The 20073-nt window shown below is 33.4% G+C and overlaps 1 protein-coding gene across 1 annotated transcript in view; it reads right to left on the bottom strand.

The window, feature by feature from the left end:
* Positions 1-20073, bottom strand: part of LOC147070989 (uncharacterized) — a 366245-nt gene that overhangs the window by 185142 nt on the left and 161030 nt on the right. The window contains exon 4 of the mRNA XM_085949033.1: positions 13410-13525. Within this exon, the coding sequence (XP_085805159.1) occupies positions 13410-13525 (116 nt within the window). The remainder of the gene's footprint in view (positions 1-13409; positions 13526-20073) is intronic.

A 20073-nucleotide genomic window follows, 5' to 3' on the forward strand; every position in this document is an offset into this window, starting at 1 on the left:
AATTTATCCACATTCACAGTAACACAATGAATTTTGTATTATAAAATAAACCTTTACCACCGCTTTGACATGTCAAAATGACATAAACTGTGAATAGCATGTTATGTTTGTCTATGACTGAAGTAACCTAAATAATAATCGCGAATTAATACAATATTTATTTTTAATAACAATTTATAAATTATATGTGATCGAACACAATAGTTATTATTTTTTTTAATCATCCTTATTATTTATTATTTGCTTTTAAAGATAAGCAAAGACAATAAACAAATCAACATTTCGAATAAGCTTGTCTGTTAACGCTTCTGAGTCTCGAACAAAAACCCAGACATGCATGAAGTTGGCAACTGAATTTCGGTAGAAAATTCGGCTTGGATTATCGTTGAAATAATTCTAAAAATAGCACTCACGTTGGACGTTCCGTCATTTATTTTTGATTCGAAACATGACTAAATTAAAAGCTCTACTTATAAATAACGACGATAGATGGCAATCAATATTTTTATTATAACCTACAATGTCCTACAATATAGATATTTATTTATATAAATTAAATACTTGAAAATAGAAGGTAAGCTTTAAATAATCGCTTAGTATGGAGCCTTCGCCACTGCAGTATTTATAACATAATAATAAAATAAAAGCTGGTCATTTTATGAAAAGAAATTATAAATATAAATGTAGGTAATAAATAGGTTTAATATGCACCTACGTCATACCCATACTTTAAATGCCAATAACTTTTTGTCCAACTCCCAGTGCGCCTAGACTCAAGAAAATTTGTATTTTGAAAGGTCCGATATTCCAAATATGGAATCCCCATACAACATTCACCCAAAAACGTAGTATTAATAAACATTTTTTTATTCAAAGAATAATTCGCAAGATATAAGTAAGAATGTAACATTCTTAAAATAGTATAAAAATATAGTAGTAAAAAATAGTTTATTAAATTAGAATCATGTACTAGCAGGTACGCTATAAAAAAAATTGAAGTGATTCTGACATCGGTTAAAAGTGTTAAAATACAAAAGCCGATTACCAATTATTAGGAAGGTAATTATTTAGAAAGCGTTATTAGCATTAGTTAAATTTGTCACAATTAGATAAAAAAAACTTATAGCATAATGGTCAATGCACATGTGCGCGATTCCCGATGGGCGCAGGTTCGAATCTGGTGGTTTTATATATGTACCTCTTTTACAAGTATTTTCAAATTATGTACTATCGGTTATATAGTTATCGAATTCCAGAATATAGTCTGAGAATTCTTTACGTATCTAATGCAATAATGGAAAAATATTTCAACGGTAAGAAGCTTTGTATTACCTAAGTTTATATTTTAAGCTAATATATTTTTCATATTCGGTCTCACAAGTAAAGAAGTTAAAATAAACGAATTCGTCTTGGAAGTGACAGAAATGGCCGTAGTAAAAAATGTTATTTTCCTAGTGGAAGGCGAATTATAAGGCACGCACACGTGTCATGCGTGGTGGATCGCACGTGCAGACATCATTCGGAGATGTTCCGCGAGCTCCCTGAGGCGCATGCTTGACTCAACGGCGCCGGCATTTGAAATAGCATTACACCGCAAATAACAACAGTCGGTTGTCAAAAGTGGTTAAAATAAAATACCTACTATGAGAAAAAATTTCGACGCTCTCGTTGGAAATATAAAAGCCTAATAATTTTCATTATGGAAAATGTCAAGTCAACATTTGGAACAGAGGAGAAAGCTTTGTTCCATTCCTGGGAAACAATCAAAGGAAAACGTAAATATATATGATGAAATACGTAAACACATACATATATATACCCATGTCTCATATTTCTATACTATTAATAGAATATTAGTGATTTAAAAATATTGCCTTTTGATCATATTTCCATAATAACAAGGTATAATATTTTTTTTTTTTGTAAATTTATATGTATATTTGTTACGTTTTAATTTAAAAACTAATATATCAATAATGATGAATGAAACTTGCACACCTTAGGTATAGGCGACATTGTTCGTACCAATTTAGTACAATCTCTTGTCGAATCTTAAAAGGTTCCAAAGTTAAAGATAAAACTACTCGAAAATTACGCACTTGCAACAATTCACCACAACGTGGTCAGATAGCAGCGGTGGAGTGGTGATGTGAGGTGCGACATTTTATATCCGCATTTCAAACAAATTCGCAAGCCATTGCTAATTTATTTATGGCTTGAATACAGTTAACTGATTTTTTTTAAAGGAAGGGAGACGAATTTCTACGCAAAATATATTATATCGCATGTAAACCGTAAGGCGTAAAGGATCAATCAAAACTTAAATCATTTTTAATCATTCTTATTTATTCTTTTTATTACTTAGGCAAAATTTTATTTCTCCCTCTTCCAATAAACCGTACCAGCGGCATTGAAACGCGCACACGGTGATCGTCGGATTTTTATTATGCACTAAGCATCACCAAGCTTTCGCGGTATATAACCTCGACGACCGAGGTTTGCTGGAGTTCAAAATCTAATATATAAAAAATAATATTTGTTTGTGTGTTTGTTTGTTTGTTCGTATTGAATGCACTGCCATACCGTTCATCCGATTGCGATAAAACTTTGTTAACTTATTGCTTGCACTTTCGTGAAGAGTATAGGCTATATCTTATATATAAAAATGAATGTCTGTCTGTCTTTCTGTCTGTCCCGTATGCGTTCCTATACCATTCATCGGATTACGATGAAATTTTGGTAATTGGTTGTATGTACACCCGCAAAGGTTTCTGAATTAGAAAAATCATCATCTTCTTCTTCTTAATCATTCTATTTTCTTTTATTCGTATGGTTCCTATACCATTCATCCGATTGCAACGAAACTTTCGTCAGTTATTGTACACACACCCGCAAAGGTTTCTAAATTAGAAAAACCATCTTCTTCTACTTCTTCTTCATTATATCTTCTTTTATTCGTATGGTTCCTGTACCATTCATCCGATTGCGATGAAACCTTCGTCAGTTGTTGTGGTAACGCCCGCAAAGGTTTCTCAATAAGTACAACTATCTTCTTCTTCTTCATCATTCTATCTTCTTTTATTTGTATGGTCCCTATACCATTCATCCGATTGCGATGAAACTTTCGTTAGTGGTTGTGCCAACACCTGCAAAGGTTTCTGAATTAGTACAACCATCTTCTTCTTCTTCATTATATCTTATGGTTCCTATACCATTCATCCGATTGCGATGAAACCTTCATCAGTTGTTGTGGTAACATCCGCAAAGGTTTCTGAATAAGTACAACCATCTTCTTCTTCTTCTTCATTATATCTTATGGTTCCTATACTTTATACATTATTCTTTATACTTTATACATTATTCGTATGGTTCCTATACCATTCATCCGATTGCGATGAAACCTTCGTCAGTTGTTGTGGTAACACCCGCAAAGGTTTCTGAATAAGAACAATCATCTCCTTCTTCTTTTTCTTCTTCATCATTTTATCTTCTTTTATTTGTATGTTCCCTATACCATTCTTTCGATTGCGATGAAACTTTCGTTAGTGGTTGTGCCAACACCTGCAAAGGTTTCTGAATTAGTACAACCATCTTCTTCTTCTTCTTCATTATATCTTCTTTTATTCGTATGGTTCCTACACTAATCATCCGATTGCGATGAAACCTTCGTCAGTTGTTGTGGTAACACCCGCAAAGGTTTCTGAATTAATACAACCATCTTCTTCTTTTATTTTATATTCTTCCATTCATCCGATTGCAATAAAACTTTCGTCAATAATTGTGCCAAAACCTGCAAAGGTTTCTGAATTAGAATAACCATCTCTTTCTTCTTCTATTCGCAATGAAATTTTGGTGAGTTGTCGTGCGCATGCCCACGAAGATTTCTGGATTAGAAAATCATCTACTTCTTCTATTCGTATGCGTTCCTATAACATTCAACCGATTGCGATGAAACTTTTGTGAGTTGTTGTGCGTACACCTGCGAAGGTTTCTAAATTAGTATTATATAAAATACAACGTTTATTGTTTGTTTGTTCCATGCAATTTTGATTTTGTTTACTACATATTAATAACGTTTGCATCATAGACTATAGATACATCTAGACACCACCCGTTGCATTGCTAAATGAAGCTGCGTGCCATGCGTTTGGTTTGTGAGCGAGCGAACGCATTTGTCTACAAATGTTCGAGACCATAGACCATTTCGGTAGTGCTCGCCCAAAGTGCTCGCACTAGACGCTCAGAATTAAAATATAATTTTCTATTTTTTTACGTTATATAGTATTTTTAAGCGGTCAAAATGCAACCATTAGGTAAAGATATCCATAATTTAAGTTATTTTAAAGAAACACTAGGCCACTGATAATATATATAATAATATACAAATAAATTATCATGAACATGTATTAACTTACCTATGAAACGTAATACCATAGTCTTGCTTATCAGTATGGCTACCATATTTTAATACAACACACAGAACCATCTTCCCTACTTAATTAACAAAAAATATTTACCATTGACTTTATGTCTAACACAAAAAATAGCAATTTAGCAACACGAGCTACGATGCTACGTGAAGCGATTCTCCACGATTTGTTGGCGATACTTTTATAAACTAACGAAAACGTATGTAGACCTTTTATCTTACTCTAGCGCGTGTCGCAGAGATTATAAGGGTGCCGAATACTTTCTCACTCGCACTCATGCATCGTTTTTGTTCAGGCCTTGGTTTGCATACTTTGGATTCGATTTTAATTTAGTGGTTTTTTGTTTGACCTATACTCCTATTAGAATTATTTTCATATTGCCATATTGTATAACACAGATATTTTAATATTAAAAAAAAATTACCTCTTAATATTTTTTAAATATCTAAGATAAATATAACCACGAAGCGACCCTGTGCGAAGCCGGGTACTTCAGCTAGTATGTTATAAAATTATACATATTACTCGCTGAGCCGAGCCGCCGAATTTCGTCCGTCAACCACTACCGCGAATTTGAACTACCACATTATAATATACGTTTTTATTCGTACTAAAAGGGGCGGAAATCTTATAGAATATTTTGGGGGTAATTTTATTATTTTACAAATGAAAAAAATAGTAACTTTTTATCCAATATTGATGTTACATTCATTCCTCTGGTATTTTATGTATATATAAGCCTCAAGATTATACAGACATTATGGACTATTTTACACTGCGTTGATAGCCCGGTGATTAGTAATAGAGCGTCGGCAGAACTGGTGAATTTTTGACTGTGGTATTTTGGCTTGCCACCATTAGTTTTGTTTTGAATAAAACCGTAGAAAATAAAATATATCGTCGGTGTTTTGTAAAAAGGGCGAATTAACCAAAATGCTATTTTACAGGAGGGGGATTTTTAACTATTGACATTTATTTGTTTATGACCTGTAGATGATTATAAATATCTAACAAATTTATAATAAAGCTTAGAAAGAATACTGTCATTATAATAGGCATTATTATATAATATTTTACAAGGCCCTAATATGTCACACTCGCTTTTTATTCGTAATTTTAATTAATTTAATTTTAGTCGATTATCGTTTTTAAGTACTTTCCTGTGGAGATACAAATTCGCCGTTTTTACACAACAAAGCTAGTGGGGTACATATTGTATTTTCATTAAAATCTCGATTACGCCAAAATTGTTGATTCGCCCTTTTTACAAAACACCGACGATATGGACTAGTAATATTGGGTAATTGTCTAAAAGATTCCGTACAATATCTGAATGAATCTATAAAATACCCAACGGCCATTAAATAATATATCCGACAAGAGCTACAAGGGGAAAAAACATTATTATGTAGGTACAGCGATGCCCTTGTATGACGTATTGACAAGTTTAATTAAACAAAAGCTCTCCTCCATCTGGTAACGTAATTAAGCACCAATAATTAATTGGGAAAGCTCTATGTTTGTATAAAAAAGCCTCCAATAAACCTTTTCCGGTCGGAAATTTCGGTCGCGTAAGCAAAACCCATCGCCTGGGGCCTCCGAGGCTCCGCAAATTTACGTGACGTAAATACTCGTGAAGGATATTGTACTCAGACACCGTTCAGACAATTTAGTAAGAGAATGTTGGTCCCGCGAGAATACAAAAGGAACAAACATTTTGCGGCCGCCTCGAAGCATCCCACAGTGATCGTTAATAGTTACTGGTAGTTGGTTTTATTTTAAAGATACGAGAAACAAAATTATTACGGCCTGGAAATAAAGAAAGTGGAAAAATCACGCTCGGGAGAGTACATTTTATTTATGATCCAACTTTCATTCAGTCATTCGATTCATATGGCGGGTATGGTGTTAAACACGCATGTCGATCGCACGTAAACACGTGTGTTTATTCAGTTGTAATACTTATATAATATATGATTTCAATAGATTTCATTAGAATGGAATGATTAACCATTCCAAATATGATTTTTTTTTTAACAAAAAGTCGTTTTCACATTAACCACGAGAAAAACCCGCGTGACTACCGGTACGCATAGGGATTGCAATACCGAATGAAAATACCAATACCGGTATTTCGGTATTTCCAATTCAATACCGGTATTCAGAAAAATATAAAAAAACGGGAACCAATATACAAAAATCTCTTTAAAAAAATTATATTTTATAGCATAGATGTAACTTTTAAAATATGTAAAGATAAGATATGGTAAGATATGCTGATGTTTACAGATATCTATCTTTTTTGAATGATTTTTCAATAAATTTATTTTATGAAGTGTTCTTGGATGTGTATGTGTCCCACTGGTAATTCCACCTAATGTTTTATTGCACTTTTTACATTTAGTAACTTGTAGTTGTACCGTTAGAAGTACAACCAAATATTGCTCTCTTTAAATCACTTTACTCATTAATTAATATATCTTATATCCATTTTCAATGCCGAAAATATCGGTATTGTCTGATATCTATATATTATCTATACTTATATCTATCTCGGTTTCGAAAAATACTGGGATACCGGTTTTGAAATACCTACCGGTATTGCAATCCCTAGTTATGCAGTAGGATCTTTACACACGTGGTTTAGTTTGACGATGAGCGCAATGAGTATCCAAAAGAAAACCAAGACTTAGCATTTTTACCGTGAACCATATAGTGATAAAAGACAAGAGGTTTTCTTTTTTTAATTAACGGCTCAGTTTTATCAATATGTTTGTTCAAATAGAAGAATAACAATGAGAGAGACTGCCAGAGTTGATACTGGATGGTAGATCATAGCGTACCTACTTGAAGTTGGACATCCCTGGTGTAAAAGACAACTTAGAAAATATGTATAGAAACAAAACCACAAGTACTAATACAAAATTATATGGTCAGAATAATACTTTCAGCAGTAGTTTAATCGGTAGAATGGCTGAAAATTCCTCAGGATGGGTATACCTGCAATATGTCCAGTGGTTTGGATTTCTCTGCACTCACATAAAGTAAACATGGTTAATCTTTAGTTATATGCGTAAATTGGATATTCCCGGAACGTATGGGGCTGAATCCCAAGAGGGAATGGGACGATTTGGCACCGCGAACTGGCCTCCGCCGATTGGCCTCCGGTAATTGGCCGCCGGTACAATCGGACGCCGGCCCAATTGGACGCCGACCCAATTCGACGCCGACCCAACTGGCCTCCGGGAGATTGGACGCCGCACAGTTGAATTAAATGCGCAAAGGAATAGACGTACGTTACGATTTGTTGGAGTAAATAAGCAAGTCAGTTTAATATGCTTCTATCTTCTCAGTAGTTGTACCTTATACATTTCGCGCTTGACACATTTTTAATATAGATTGAGAATAATTATTATACCGTATGATGTTTATTAAAAGAAAATAATTCTTCCCTCGCTAAAACTTAAAGATGTGCATAATCAATTAATTTATTGTCTATACATGGGTACTTATTTATATTTACAACAAATATTTAAAATAATGTTAGATGTTAGAATGAAAATTACATTATATTTCAGCGTTTTATCGACTTAATATTATAATAAAGCTTAAATATGTATATTATTATGCATAAATGCGTATTTTAAGATAGTATGAAATTACAAACAAAATATTAAGTAAGTTATCTGCTAAGTATAAATGTTTCAGTAGTTTGATTGATAAACTACTTAGGTACTGGATGCCGGATGAAATCCCGAAGGCCGAAATCCCGAATGCTGAAATCCCGAATGGCCGAAATCCCGAAAAATGAAAAAATACAAACATCAATAATTGCGCAATTTTTGCAAGAGACACAAAACCCATTTTTTGTGGAAATATAAAAAAAATGTAAAATACAAACATCAATAATTGCGCAATCGTGAATTGCGCAATTTTTATGAGATGCACAAAATCCATTCGTTCTACAAAATGGTCTCCCCTGAAAAAATTGCGCAATCGGAAAAACCCATTTTCCGAAAAAATGGGATTTGTCTCTCTTACAAAAATTGCGCTCACGATTGCGCAATTATTGATGTTTGTATTTTACATTTTTTTTATATTTCCACAAAAAATGGGTTTTGTGTCTCTTGCAAAAATTGCGCAATTATTGATGTTTGTATTTTTTCATTTTTCGGGATTTCGGCCATTCGGGATTTCAGCATTCGGGATTTCGGCCTTCGGGATTTCATCCGGCATCCAGTACCTAAGTAGTTTATCAATCAAACTACTGAAACATTTATACTTAGCAGATAACTTACTTAATATTTTGTTTGTAATTTCATACTATCTTAAAATACGCATTTATGCATAATAATATACATATTTAAGCTTTATTATAATATTAAGTCGATAAAACGCTGAAATATAATGTAATTTTCATTCTAACATCTAACATTATTTTTAATATTTGTTGTAAATATAAATAAGTACCCATGTATAGACAATAAATTAATTGATTATGCACATCTTTAAGTTTTAGCGAGGGAAGAATTATTTTCTTTTAATAAACATCATCAGGCATAATAATTTTTCTCAATCTATATTAAAAATGTGTCAAGCGCGAAATGTATAAGGCACACCTACTGAGAAGATAGAAGCATATTAAACTGACTTGCTTATTTACTCCAACAAATCGTAACGTACGTCTATTCCTTTGCGCATTTAATTCAACTGTGCGGCGTCCAATCTCCCGGAGGCCAGTTGGGTCGGCGTCGAATTGGGTCGGCGTCCAATTGGGCCGGCGTCCGATTGTACCGGCGGCCAATTACCGGAGGCCAATCGGCGGAGGCCAGTTCGCGGTGCCAAATCGTCCTAGACCCATCCCAAGATGGCGAGGGGGCATTCAGGAGATTTAATTTTTTAGTATTGTTACTTTTAATGTAATTATTGTATTTATGAACAAATATAGATTATCCATTCGTTACTATTTTAAGAAAAAACTATTCAGACACAAAGATAATAATATGGTGCAATTGATTATTCAAAAAGAATAGAAATAAGTCGAACTGCCGGTGGAATAAGGATTTATTTGGTGGACAATGCTTGTAGCAGCTGCACCAAGAAACGAAATGTCAACGATGATAGAACTATAAAAAGAATATTTGTTTCAATGAAAGATCCTGCGAGACTGCCCGTATTTTATCGACGTTGCTAACTCCTTTTCTTAGATTGCATCGATGCTACAAGATCGCGATCCACACGCTGCATAATTGACATGGTAAGACACGCGAGACGAGGTGCACTCGTTTACTTGCTGTATATGTACTCACGACAAGAGTTGGGTATTTCCCGAGAAAATCTCAATCTCGAGATTCGGGATTTCCCGAAATGATGAAATTTTGAATTCTCGAGATTCGAGATTTCCAGAAAAGAATTCTCGAGAAATCAGGAAATTTAAAAAAAAACTTGTAAAAATACTAAAATCAGTGTAAAAAAAACAAATTCCAAAAAATATGATTTTTTTTATTTGTATGAAGACAAACAAAATAGAAGTAGGAAAACAAAAAAAAAACAAAACATTACTTATTAAAATAGTATTTCAAAAAACACAGACTGTCAATCGCTGCGTCTGACAAACGCGTACGCTTTTAAAACACAAAATTCCCTGATGTAAAAATTGCGCTCATTTTCAGTCGACGTTGGCTTAATTGTATTAAATGCCTCGATCAGTATTTGACCGTTTTCTGTTTTCTGTCCACTTTTTTCATATAGAAAATCGTTTTTTCGATTAATATTTGATAATAAATAAATCCCGAATCCCGAGAAAAGATTCTCGAGATTCAGGATTTCCCGAAATGTTAAAAATTTAAATTCCCGAGATTCGGGATGGAAAATCTCTAAAATTTCTCGAGAATTCCCGAAACCCAACTCTACTCCGGAGGCTTGAGCGTGACAGGCAAAGGTTTATTACTTGACTCATTGTTTTAATAATTTTGTATTTTTTAAAATAAAAATTACCATTTTCAATGAGCATAAATAACATGATTCTTTCACTTTTTAATCAGCAAAATCTATTTCAATCGAAAGGTCGCGTGTGGCTCGATAAAAGATATTGAAACATAATATTATATAGGTACCTGTTTTAAAGGTATTTTTAGGTGTTCGTGAACCGTCAGTGCGTCTGAAAGTCTGCCCACTCAACTCAAATAACATCATGACATGGATACTTTCTGTGGAGCCATATGGAATATAAACTTTGACCTTGGAAATATTATGCCATAGGTATTTTATGCCCACATAAATTCGGTTGCGTGAAAGGTAATGTAAAACGGCGAAATTAATGAATTTTAGTGTATACGTAACATACCTTATTATTAGCCTACTAACTATTTAATCGATTGATGATATAATAAATACTTCGGACGGCCGGAGACGTTGTGTAGATAAGAATAATTAATATCCGAAGAGAGAGAGAGCTCAACTTAATTGAGATACATATATTCTGCATTATTATACAGTTTCGCTTTATAAATATATAATATTTATATGTAAGTATAATAATATTTGCAATAAAAAATTTAAAAATATTAGCTATAAATATTATTATTAGTAACTAGCTGAAGTACCCGGCTTCGCACGGGGTCGCTTCGTGGTTATATTTATCTTAGATATTTGAAAAATAATAAGAGGTAATTATTTCTTTAATATTAAAATATCTGTGTTATACAATATGGCAATATGAAAATAATTATAATAGGAGTAAAGGTCAAACATAAGAACACTAAATTAAAATCGAATCCAAAATATGAAAACGTTATTAATGTTATAAATATGTAGTAAAAAAAAAATCAAAATTGGATGGAACAAACAAACAACAAACTTTGTATGTTATATAATAATAATTTAGAAACCGCACACAACTGACAAAAGTTTCATCGCAATCGGATGAATGGTATAGGAACGCATACGAATAGTAGAAGAAGATGATTTTCTAATTCAGAAACCTTCGTGGGCATGCGCATGACAACTCACCAAAGTTTCATTGCAATCGGATTAATGGTATAGGAACGCATACAAATAGAAGTAGAAGATGATTTTCTAATTCAGAAATCTTCGTGGGCATGCGCACGACAACTCACCAAAGTTTCATTGCAATCGGATGAATGGTGTAGGTACGCATTCGAATAGAAGAAGAAGATGATGGTTGTACTAATTCAGAAACCTTCGCAGACGTGCGCACGACAACTCACCAAAGTTTCATTGCAATCGGATGAATGGTATAGGAACGCATACGAATAGAAGAAGAAGAAGATGGTTGTACTAATTCAGAACTCTTCGCGGGCGTGCTCACAACAACTGGTCAAAATTTCATCGCAATCGGATGAATGGTATAAGAACGCATACAAATAGAAGAAGATAGAATAGAAGAAAAAAGAAAATAGTTGTAACAATTCAGAGACCTTTGCGGCGTGAGCACAACAGTTGATCAAAATTTCATTGCAATCGGATGAATGGTATAGGAACACATACGAATAGAAGATAGAATAGAAGAAGAAGATGGTTGTACCAATTCAGAAACCTTCGCGGGTGTTGGCACAATTACTGACGAAAAATTTGTTGCAATCGGATGAATGGAATAGAAACGCATACGAATAGAAGAATATAGAATAGAAGAAGAAGAAGAAGAAGATAGTTGTACTAATTCAAAAACCATTGCGGGTGTTACCACAACAACTGACGAAGGTTTCATCGCAATCGGATAAATGGTATAGGGACCATACGAATAAAAGAAGATAGAATGAAGAAGAAGAAGAAGATAGTTGTACTAATTCAGAAACCTTTGCGGGTGTTGGCACAATTACTGACGAAAATTTTATTGCAATCGGATGAATGGAATAGGAACGCATACGAATAGAAGAATATAGAATAGAAGAAAAAGAAGAAGAAGAAGATGGTTGTACTTATTAAAAAACCATTGCGGGTGTTACCACAACAACTGATGAAGGTTTCATTGCAATCGGATGAATGGTATAGGGACCATACGAATAAAAGAAGATAGAATGAAGAAGAAGAAGAAGATAGTTGTACTAATTCAGAAACCTTTGCGGGTGTTGGCACAATTACTGACGAAAATTTTATTGCAATCGGATGAATGGAATAGGAACGCATACGAATAGAAGAATATAGAATAGAAGAAGAAGAAGAAGATGGTTGTACTAATTCAAAAACCGTTGCGGGTGTTACCACAACAACTGATGAAGGTTTCATCGCAATCGGATGAATGGTATAGGAACGCATACGAATAAAAGAAGATAGAATGAAGAAAAAGAAGAAGATGATGATTTTTCTAATTCAGAAACCTTTATGGGTGTGCATACAACCACTTACCAAAATTTCATTGCAATCGGATGAATGGTATAAGAACCATACGAATAAAAGAAAATATAATGAAGAAGAAGAAGAAGATGATGATTTTTCTAATTCAGAAACCTTTATGGGTATGCATGCATACAACCACTTACCAAAATTTCATTGCAATCGGATGAATGGTATAGGAACGCATACGGGACAGACACACAGACAGACAGACAGACAGACATTCATTTTTATATATTAGTATAGCCTATACTCTTCCCGCAAGTGCAAGCAATAAGTTTACAAAGTTTTATCGCAATCGGATGAACGGTATGGCTGCGCATTAAATACGAACAAACAAACACACAAATATTAATTTTTATATATTAGATGAATGCCCAACCGCATTTGAACTCGGGCTAGAAAAATCTCGCGTCACCATTTTGCATCGAATCCAACGCGCATAAATTAATGTATATATTTAGAAAAATTACATCACTATAAACACGTTAGGCTAAAATACCGACAGCCTCAAGTCATGTGAGAGTATCATACCGATTTGACATTTTGTGTGTGTTATTTTATAATTCACAGTTCACAAATAGTAATAAGAATTGGCTTTTAAATTACTTTTTGTTTACTAACCTTAAGATCTCTATGTACGATTCGTCGGTCGTGACAATACTCAACAGCGGAGAGGATTTGCCAGAACTTTCTCCGAGCCGCCTGTTCTGCCATTCGTCCATACCGCGCTATATAATCTGTAACAATAAAAAAGCATTATATTATATATAAAGGGAAGATTAATATTGATTACTTGACACAGAACAGATTAATAAACATAATTCCGATAGGCTATACCCCAATACACTACTTTATTACGCAGGGTTTTAAATGTGTGAGTATCCTACGAAAATGAACCACACATTATGGACGTGCAATAGTGTGTTGCAACCTCCAAATACACTAATATTGAATGAACGTCGAGAGCAGTTGTCAGAACGGAGAAGAAGCGTATTCTTAACACGTGTTTAAGTATCCTTTATTCTTCCAGACTCGAGATCAGTTGACATGGTACACATGACATTATCAACACCATCTGTAATATTATATGTATTCTAAATTCGATGAATGTATGAATGAAAAAGTGAGCACAATTTTTTTGTATCACCCAAAGTATACCAAAACCATTGGGGTTCGGTTTAGGCAGGATTTAATTGATTTTTTTTTAAACTAACCAACACCATCTGTAAATTGTAGTCTTAGTTCAATAAACGCAAATACTTATGACTAACAAAGTTTAATGTGCACTATTTATGGCGGATCTTAACATCCTACCTCCACCCTTCGCTAGTGAATACAACCTATTAGCAAGCTCGTAGCATTGAACATGTTCTGCAATTTTTGTTGTAAGAATTTTAATAAATCAATAATTAAAATATGACATAATTTTATTCGAAAAATTATTTTACAGAAAGCTCGGCAACATAAAACATTGAGCCGAATTTAATAGTTTCGAACCGTGTCAAATGAATGGTATTAAAATAAACTTTTAGAGTGTAACAAAAATCAAGATTAATGATACAGGGCCCACCCGAAACTTTATCACCTTTTCGTCTATTTAACGGCTTATTTTCACGTAAAAATTACATCCCTGGCGAGAGAGCAAAAATTAAAGCATAGAGACCGTTTCACCAGACGAATCCGTTTAATCAAATCCACGTCATGTTGTGTAGCGGTCCAATAATAATAATATTAATCAATTAATAGGAATAAAACTATGTAATATTGGTGGAGATCAGGCTAATTCAATTTAGTCACAATTAGGGAATCCAATCCCGAGCCAAAATCTGGATTTCGGGATTACAATTTGACGATCCCGGGATTGCCTTTTTTTAATAATTAATATATTTTTTTTATATAACAATAACGTTGATAAAATCGGTCAAAAATAAATCTAGTATAATTTATACTATTTAAGACATTTATTGTTAATATTGTGTAAGTTTAATCTATGTGTACTTGCCAGACCCAGGATTCGAACCTGGGACCCACGGCGTTATAGTCCAAGTGGCTGACATCCATTTCTCGTAAAAAACAAAATCTGTCAATACAAACCTCTACTCTGTGGAGGCCCATATGATCCTATTAGGAACGGACATGGTCGAAAGAAGTTCAATCTTGGAAATACGTAGGTTTAATGGAGTAAATAATATTTTTATATAAATAATAATGTGAAAGTAAAACAGTTTTATTTATTTATGAAAAGATAATATAATAAGATTATTTCTAATGTATTTATATGTTATTAAAAATATTCTTTCTGTTATATTTTCGTTTTTATTTTATTTTCCATAAAAATTGATAAAAAAAACAATCCCGAAAGTTTCGGGATTGTGTTTACCAATCCCGGGATTCATAGGTATCGAAAATAGTTCGGGATCCCGGGATTGGAATCCCTAGTCACAGTTTATTTTTAGTTTTTATGCCTTTATACAACTTTGGTGGGCTTTCGGTGGGAATCACATGGTGCAAAACCACAGAACAGATAATAAATAGAATTCATATAGGCTATATACCTGTACAGTAAATTTAGAATGTTCGAGTGTCCTACGAAAATGAACCACGCATTATAGACGTGCAATAATAGTGTGTGTAAAACTCTTTATGTTGAAAGGGTAAGGAATATCAGAATACATAAACTACGACAATAATTGGAAAATGTAGATATTTAGAAACTTGAAACAGACAGAATCACGTGACCCGTCTGAGTGGTGGAGTTTCAAAGCACATAGTAATGTATCACACCTTAGAGAAATACTGTTTCAATGTAAATTTATTCACTTCTCGATAAACAAATTGTCAGCCTCTCAACTTTTGTTTCTTCTCTCATTAATTAATTATTTGCGGTGCTTAAATATATTACATATTCGGTTAAGCATTTCGATTCCACGTATATATTATATTATATGAGATTAATATTGCATTTATCAGTTTGCCGTGAGCCTTCTGTTAACATTTCGATCGACGACCGGAATGGCTCAGTGAGACGGAGAACATAGGGTTAATGGCCAGTTATTTCGGACATCGAAGGCAATTTGTTAATTTGTCTCTTAATTAATAAGTTAGTCAGTTTGGCCTTTCGTTTTTATGGCCGAAATATTCGCTAAAAGGTTCAGTAACATGTAACAGAGAATAATTATTATATTTAGAAAGGTCAAAGTGGGAATATATCAATTCATTAAAGCATCCCAATTTCATTATAAACGTAACATCCTTTCATCATCACCATAAAGATAGAAAATTCCATCATGTATCTTTTCACACAAAGGGGATATGGTACGGGTTTTGTATGTATACATAATTAATTTAAATTTTACTTAATTTCCAAGAAACAATAAGTATGTTTTACCGTATTATTTGCCACTTTCTTTGTCATCTGATATATTTAAAGTGTGTAAAACATCTCACGTAAGGGTTTCTCAGAACTTCTTTATTCAAAATATTCGATACTTTGTGAATAATAAACTACATACCTGCTTATATGGATAACACTTGATCATAATAAATTTAATCCTCTTTTAAAATAGGAATGCTTTCATTAAGTTAACCTTCGCTATACTATCTCAATTACTATTGTGCAGTGGTGTCTATATTATATTTTTTCAGGTAGCCAAGGTGACAATTCGCCAATTCTCTCTATAAATCTTGCTTCTTCTTAAAACCTAAAAACCACGTTAATTTAACTATACTTCCTTTCATCTCTTCGACTTAACAACTATTAATTTACCTATATAGTTAAGTATCATACGAGAAATGCATAACAAAAGTGTGTAGAGTCCGAGGAAGTTATTTGATTATGAATTTATTTAAGAAGACAAAACATTGTGAACATAAAATATCTAAATTTAAGACATTCACAACATGAGATTACATTATAACAAATATTACCCTCACGAGAAAGAAGAGAATATATATAATAATACAAAATACACAGCACGTAACTGAAAATGTCTACGTCTTTGGGGTGCGCATTGACTAGTCTTGCGCTGATGGTGGCTGACGAGGAAACGGTTCCAATCCAGAATAATTCATGGCCGCGACCACGTAGGTTATTGACAGGCGCATGTGAATTCAAATTCTTTAGGATATCAGGATTGGTAACCATACCACGCGATAACAGGCAAAAATGTTTCAAGAAGAGAAATGACTTACGAAATTTAAGAGAGTGAAAAGTAAGCATGCCTTGCAGAAAGGCAGTCGGAAAATAATCATTTGACGAATTATCGAAAGGAAAATAGTGATATGTCTTAAAATAAAGACATCGAAAAAAACTCTTCTGGACGCGTTCTAAAATAAGTTTATATGAAACCTCATAAGGACACCAGATAATCGACCTATATTCAAGAATGCTACATACTAAGACGTAGAGTGTACGTGTGACATTTGGATTATTGCATGGTTTGCATAGTAGAGCTGTATAAGTTATATGCGAGCGAAAAGATAATGAAGATTATGAATGACGTGTAGAATTATATTGTGGCATTAAGGTGTGGCTTCGAGATTTGGCCTTTAAGACGTAGATTAATATAAATGTACTTCAAAAATCCTTCGACTGGCAGGGTGATTAATGTTGACATCCTAACATGGAGGTACTTCGGCCACGTTACGAAAGGGTAAAAAAACAGCATGGGCCACTTCATTATAAGCTCAAAAATCTTCGTGACTAGTACTAGTACTAGCAAATCGACTGAAATATTCAAGGTAATTAACGGATGCCCTGATGTTTGCCGGCCTCTGATAGGTGTACGTTGGCGTAAAAAGAAACAATGATACTTCGACCTAGATGCGAAGAAAAAATCTCTAATACTAAATAATCTTGGGAATCGGGTCGTAAAGCTGATTAGCTGAACATTACTGAATGACAATATCAGCATCAGTTATGTGGATTATGACATTTTCAACGGATTTAAGGTGAAGCCTTTACTGAGCCGTTTTTAAAGAGGCACCTAGCGGAAAAATACGAAGCTTGCAATTTGAGATTTTTTTTTGATAATTTACAATTTCAACTGTATTAATTAATAAATATGTATCTAAAAACATTAAAAAGAAAAAAAAAACATTTTAAGTGAAAGATAAACTTAAATGAAAGTAAAAAATGTAATAAAATGTAAATTTGTTGAATCGGAACGCACCCTATTATTACATAATATATTTTATGGTCATATTTATTATTAAAATTTAGTTTATTACGTTTTCTAAGCATCGCCTAAGAGATTTTTGACTAATTCATAGTTTTAATATTTTTTATATCTATTTTAAAAAACATTGATTTTTATAAAAAATATAAATGTGTATAACTTGAAATCCTTTTTATTTATATCAAATCAAGCTTCAATATTGGGACCATACAAAAATAAAATTTGATATAAATAAAAAGGATTGTAAATTATCAAAAAAAAATCTCAAATTGCAAACTTCGAATTTTTCCGCTAGGTGCCTCTTTAAAAAAGGCTCAGTAAAGGCTTCACCTTAAGGATTTCAACTTTCTTGTACCATAATATGGAAAATTATCTCCCTGCCGGTCGCTGCCACTGACATTCTGCAAACTTTTTCGTTAGATAAACGTATGTAAGATATTTTTTTACCTTTTATTGCCCCACGTGTTTCGTCGATTTCGTCAAACGATTATGGTGATGACTAGAAAGAGACAGGGTCGTATAATATAACAAATTTTTGTACATATTTTCTACGCTTCATCCACAGTTTCTTTTACGTTCAGAGATGACAGGGCGGCAGGAGATTATAAAGAAACTAAATATGTTTCTTTTTAATTTTTGTTTTCATACTACATAGGTACATACTATATTAATAAAAAAGTAAACGTGAAAGCTTGAGCACTTCTAACAAGATATTATGACACGTGGAAAAGAAAACCTTGAAATATAAAGAGAGTTTTCCGACGGAAACCATAAAAGAGACCGCTTGCTGTTTTTCTTCTTATCCATTAAATATTAATACATTTATAAAGCGTAAAATTTATATTATCCTTTCGAAATAGAATGTACCTATGAACTTAACTGCCAATCTTTAATACAATGTTAATATTATACGTCACCACTAGCAGTACTGTAAACTTAGTGACTGAGACGAGAGGATCACGGGATCTTTAAGTGAAAACGCTACTAAAGAGAACAGGACAGACCCGGCCAACTATAGAGGATTAGGGATTGAAATACCGGTATCTCAAAACCGGTATTCAATTATTTATCGATACCGAAATACCGGTATCAAAAATTCAAAATACCGGTATTTTCGGTATTAAGAAAGCAGACACGTATACGTTTTTCAATAATGAATTTAATGTTATGTTTCATTACTTTTATTGGTATATCGTATATTAAATTAAGTTTATAAGTTTTATTCTGCCAAAACTCAAAATATATCGACTGAAATCAACAAAAATTACTAACTCAACCAAGACAGACCATTTCGCTGAACGCGAAAAAGATCACTCAACGCCATTCACACAGAGATGCAGGGGATAAAGGGTGCCCCAATGACAAGGAGACCACAAGCAAACAAGCAATAAATAATATTAATACTATCGACCGAGGGTACTTGATGGAGTTTTAATTTAAATTCTAATGGATTAAAATTTTGTACTATTCAATTTTAGTCGTTTTATGCGACCGGGGTTTCGCCTTTCGGCATCTTCAGGCACTATGCGCGCTCACCAAAAGGCAAATACACAAATAAGGTATGGGTTTTTACAAACACTATTCAACTCACCGATAGAATACCAATAGGCTATATTCAATACGCCGCATCTTGATGCAGGGTTTTGAATGTGTGAGTGTCCTACGAAAATAAAGCACGCATTATGCACGTACAATAGTGTGTGTAATACACCAACATTAAATGAGCGTAAATGCATAGACCGAGAGCAGTTTTCAGCATTCGACGTAAAACGTATTCTTGACACGTGCGTAAGTTTAACCCGGATTCTTCCTTACTCGAGTCGGTTACCTGCTATCGCCTTACCCGTTATGTATTTCGGTTCCCATTATTTCTGAGTTCCCTGATTCAGCTATTCATAATTTGTTTGTTATATTTGTTATTGTGCTCCTTGACTTAATAGGAAGGTGATAAAAGTTTTTACGTACTTAATTGTATTAATTTGTTGTATAAGTTAGAGGTAACTGGATTCGTTGTTAGTGCATATTTGCCGTTTGGTGAGTGCACATAGTGCCTGAAGATGCCGAAAGGCGAAACCCGGGTCGCAAAAACGACTCAAATGGAATAGTGC

The sequence above is a fragment of the Rhyacophila brunnea genome, unplaced genomic scaffold (assembly GCF_057557595.1).
Source record: "Rhyacophila brunnea isolate RB1 unplaced genomic scaffold, BYU_Rbru_1.0 scaffold_21, whole genome shotgun sequence".
In the NCBI taxonomy this organism is placed as follows: Eukaryota; Metazoa; Arthropoda; class Insecta; order Trichoptera; family Rhyacophilidae; genus Rhyacophila; species Rhyacophila brunnea.